The following is a 5,084-nucleotide window of genomic DNA, read 5'->3' on the forward strand; positions in this document are numbered from 1 at the left end:
TATATATATATATATGCAGCTTTGGTTCTACTGTTTCCTATTTATTAATAACAAAAATCAATTAGCCATACCACTATTTAATAGTGCATGTGACTCATACTTTTAAAAACATTTCTTCTTTTATTTTTAGAACAAGAAAATTAAGATGTCCTTATAGAGTTGTTCAAGACTAAGAATAAGCCAAAATATAAATTTTTATACCAAGCTGGAAAATTAATTTTCTTCCTTCCCTTCTTTCCTTCTTTGTCTATCTTGCTTTCTTCTGCTGTTCACAGTTATTTTACTATCTAAATAGCCTGTCAGTTATTCATGATATATCAGACACACATTTTAAATTTGTACAAGCTGTACAAAATTTGTACAAAGTGGCCTCAACTAAAATCAAAATCGAATGGAGAGAGAACATCATAGACAGTAAAGACCATCTTGGGTCATGTTGTCTTGCTCATTTGCAAAACACACTCATTTTGCTGAAGTTCTTACATTACCAGCTTTGTCTACTCTGCTTGAAAACAATAACCATATTTTCTGGCAACTTACATTTTAGTACCATGAGGTGCTTTCATTGATTTGTATTTCCCACCAGGTGTTTACATCAAGGTTTTTTCTCTCTTTTTTTAGTGTAACCTTGATTACTCAGTGGTTATTTCAGGTGTCATGGGGTTAATTTTTAGTTGAAATTGCCTTTCCTTAATTATTACAAGTGATCTATAAATTAAAAGGATATTTTTTAAAAAGTGAGTAGAAATTAGTGGTCAAATCTCTGCATCTTGTTTTCCATAAGCATATCAGATCTTATTTATCTTTCATTGCTAATGTATAGATAAGGATTATATTTTAGTTATAATATTTTGCTTTTATATGTCATGTTTACTTTTAACATAGAAATTTGATGTTATTTCATTATAATATAGTTTCACTTTTAATTTTATTCTACCAATTGAACATCATCCTCCCATGCTAGTTTATGTCCTTTCACAATTTCAGACACTAAGACTTTATTATCTTATTTTTACTTTTTTCTTCATTTTTAATGTGTTCATATCTATCATGTCTGTATAAAATAATTTGATAGTATACTGAACCTTCTGGTTCTGATTTTCTTGTGTATTTGTATGTCTCTATGTGTGGTACTAAAATTACTCTGAGTATATTGATTATCTTGACCTCTTTTTCTCTTCAGAGATACATTCTTTGTTGCTAGTACTGTTTACATGTTGCAGTAATATAGGATTGGCATGGATCTTCAGTGGACCATGTTCCAGGTTGTTACATGCTGCCTCAAATTTGATTCCATGATTTTCTCCACAGTTGTGGTCATACCATCTATCCCTCATCCAAGTTTGAACCATGGATTCCTTGCCAAGTTAATTCCTGAGCAGAGCTTTGCCCACTCATTTTACAAAGGTAATATTGACCTCATCTCCTGACCTGTTTGGTATTCTTATTTCATGAGTGATTATAAAGTTAATGTTTCTGATGTCATTGTTTATAAATAAGTACATACCTCAGGTTTCACGGATATATGATATTTGTATTTATGCCTGGAAGTTGAGAATAAAGTGATATAGTATTTGTACTTGTATTCCATTACATTTCTTTAAGTATCATCTGCAAATTGAGGATACCTAATTTTATGTGTATTAATATACATAATGGTGGAATATACTAGAGATTGTGAAAGAGTCACATCATAGCGTGACTTAAATTAGCCCACAATGCAGGCTACTCTGGATCCACTAGAACAGAGCTTAAAAACAAGACTTGAAACATTACACTGATCTATGCTATTTAAATTCCAGTTAGACCAAAATGCCAATACTCTTTAAAGAAATGCAGACAATACTTCACCAGAAAACATAAATTAAATATTAGCATCCAAGAAAATATTACTAAACAATGTAAAGAGGTTGAAAAAAGGGGTGCATAAACAGAAGAAAAAAGTCAACAAACAGGAGCAGATTCAGAAACAACAGAAATAGTAGAATTATCAGAGAAGGACATTAAAATAGCCCTTATACATGTGTTCAGGATGTTTTTTCAATTTAAAAGGAAAAGTGAGCACAATGAAGTGAGGACTAGAAGATAGAAAGTAAAAGAACCAAATTGAAGTTTTAAAGATGAAAAATATTAATACCTTTCAAATGATAGTTTCTGTGAGTACTATTAACAAGATGTTAGTTGTTGTGGAACAAAAGATCGTAATAAACAGAATTCTGTGATAGTCCCAAGATTTTCCTTTGTATACTCTCTACAAAATTCTTGGGATGGTGGATGTGATGGATTTCTCTATTGTGATTAAGCTGTTATTGGCACAGGTGCTTAAAGGTTTTTTTATGTATAAAAACAAGACATCTGTAATAAGAGATCATTTAACTTCTTCCTTTCCAACTTAGATCCAACTTTTGTTTCTTCTTCTTTTTTTTTGACCTGATTGCTCCAGTTGGGACTTCAGTACTATGTTGAATAGAACTTCTCTTTTTTCAACATTGTATCTCTAGTCCTTGCATTATGCTTAGATGTAATTATAGTAAAATATTTCTCAAGTAAATGATTAAGTTAGTGGGAATACTAAGCAATTTTTATAAAGATGAGTATTCATGGTAGCCTGAAAATATGTTTAGCTAATAACCATGTGAAAATGGAAGCAAGGAATTTAACTATAACTAATCCTAAAAGCTATAGAAGCTTTTTGTTAGTTTAATAAGAAGAAAGTTAATATTTACATGGAATTACAAAGAAATAGGTCCTATTATTTTATGATCTGTAGGAAATGAGTAGATATAATTTATGAAAAGAATTTATAAAGAAATAAGACAAGAAATAAAACAATTAAGATAATGTAGGGGCTGGGGTTGTGGCTCAGTGGTAGAGCGCTCGCCTAGCACTTTCGAGGCACTGGGTTCAATCCTCATCACCACATAAAGATAAATAAATAAAATAAAGGTATTGTGTTTGACTATAACTACAAAAAAAGCTAAAAAAAAAAAAAAAGAAAAGATAATGTACTGATATAAGAATAGACATATGTCATAGGAAGTCAACAAATAGGCTACAGTGTCCCGTATGTTAATATGTAAACATTCCATATATTATCAATGCAAAGGGAAGCATCATTTGGCAAAGAGTTACCAAGTGGCATAACCATTTGTAAAAATAATTAATATATTGTTATCTCACATATTATGTGACATAAATTCTATGTGTTAAAATTTAAAGGTAAGAATGAAACTGAACGTAATTATGGAAAATTAAAATGAATACTTATGTATTATCATAACATCATTTTAAACCATTAATATCAAGAGCTGAAACTGTGAAGTAAAAAGATATGACTAAATAAAAGCTTTATATATCTATATGGCTATATGTAAGGCACTATATGGCTAAATTAATAAAATAAAAAGGCAAATACAAATAGGAAAAATATTATATATTTATATGATAAAAGTTAACAGACTTAATGAGTAAAGAGCTCTTACGTATCAAAAGAATATACAATAGTGATTGCAAAAAATCAAATGTATAACAAAAGAAAGACAAGATGCAGTAAAAACAAAGGATAAAATTAAAGTACATTAATATCAAAACAAAAATATGTCACAGTATGCCAAACTGGGCAGACTACTGAAGGATGAGAATGTAAATATATATTCTATATGTATATAACATAAAAGTGTTCATAAACCTTTTTCTTGTACTTTTTCTTTTAGAATTATTTGTTAAGGAAACAAAGATATATCAATTCTTCAAATACATATTTTTAACCACCCAATTTTAATTTATTGTATAATTTGAAATACAATTAATATTTATTAAATTGTTTATTTATATGAACAGTTTTTCAGTATTGCAAATTTTTTTTTTTTGTGCTATCAGATTTTCTTTTTATTATTTGCTTGATTATCCAAATCTTATTATTAATCAGTAACACATTGCAAACTCTTGTCTATTCAAAGCAGAAATTCTATCTTTATTTTCTGTTTTCCATAATTGACATACGACTGGGAAATTTTCCATAGTAAATACCCATATTACAAATAATAGCTCAAGGTATGGTCATTGTGAATATTAGGCAGGCAATGTAGTTAATATTATATAGATATTTCTGAGTAACATTGGGAAAACTGTCAAAATTAGACAAAACATTCTAAAGATCCTACTAAGGAAATCATAGTCAGTAAAAATGGGCCTACTTTTCATTTGAGAGGACAGTACCATAATGCTGACATGAATTAGTTATTCCCTGCCTGCCACTAGCTCTGCCCTGCTGAACTGAAAATACCCAAAGTCTGACAGCTGTCACTGCAGCCTGCAGTCACTCGACTGAGTCAGTGCATACTCTGCTTGGCAAGGTTGGCAGCAGCACCAACTCTGGGGTGCTACTGTGGCTAGACTGGTGGAATTACAGTACCAAGTCCTAGGGTAGACATAAATTTTTAAGGGTCATATCTACTCCTCATGTTTACCTTTAGCCATGCCAAGGAATTTCAAGGAAAGTCTCCCAAATCAATTCAATTACATTAAATGCTATATTTGATCTCTCAAAATTTCCTCAAAACTCTGTCCTGGCAGAAAAGCACATCATATTACCATTATTACATAATGAACATCAAAAACTTTACCACAGTCAATTATGAGCAATATTTATTTAGATTAAAAATAATTATTTTTAATATTTATATCTTAATATATTTATATCATATATATTAATATGATATAAATAAACTTGTTCGAGATTTACATTTTCATTCTATGCAAACATCATAACTCATCTTACAGTATCTAATGGACATAAATTTTAATTTAAATATCATTGACCCAGTAAAGAAAGCCTTAATTACTCCTCATTCTTCATGAAACTTACATAGACTATTTAAATACACATCCTCAATCATGGATTCAAGCTTGAGGATTAAAAAAAGAACTGATGAATTTTATCATCAATTTACAAATATTCTGATTCGGATTTTACTCATGAATACATTGCTAAATGTTTAACAATTAGTCTTCTTATGGTGGAGAAGCCCTTAATTTTATTTGTTGATTCCCACAGTGTAGGTACACTTGTCACAGCTAATTAT

General features: G+C 29.8%; 1 protein-coding gene across 13 annotated transcripts in view; it reads left to right on the top strand.

Moving 5' to 3' along the window:
* The window catches only part of Nbea (neurobeachin), a 646,499-nt gene that overhangs the window by 223,124 nt on the left and 418,291 nt on the right, over positions 1–5,084 (top strand). For all 13 annotated transcript variants that reach the window (XM_048800828.1, XM_048800832.1, XM_048800829.1 and 10 more), the window contains one exon: positions 1,312–1,407. In XM_048800828.1, the coding sequence (XP_048656785.1) occupies positions 1,312–1,407 (96 nt within the window). The remainder of the gene's footprint in view (positions 1–1,311; positions 1,408–5,084) is intronic.

Source organism: Marmota marmota, unplaced genomic scaffold, assembly GCF_001458135.2.
Source record: "Marmota marmota marmota unplaced genomic scaffold, marMar, whole genome shotgun sequence".
Taxonomy (NCBI): Eukaryota; Metazoa; Chordata; class Mammalia; order Rodentia; family Sciuridae; genus Marmota; species Marmota marmota.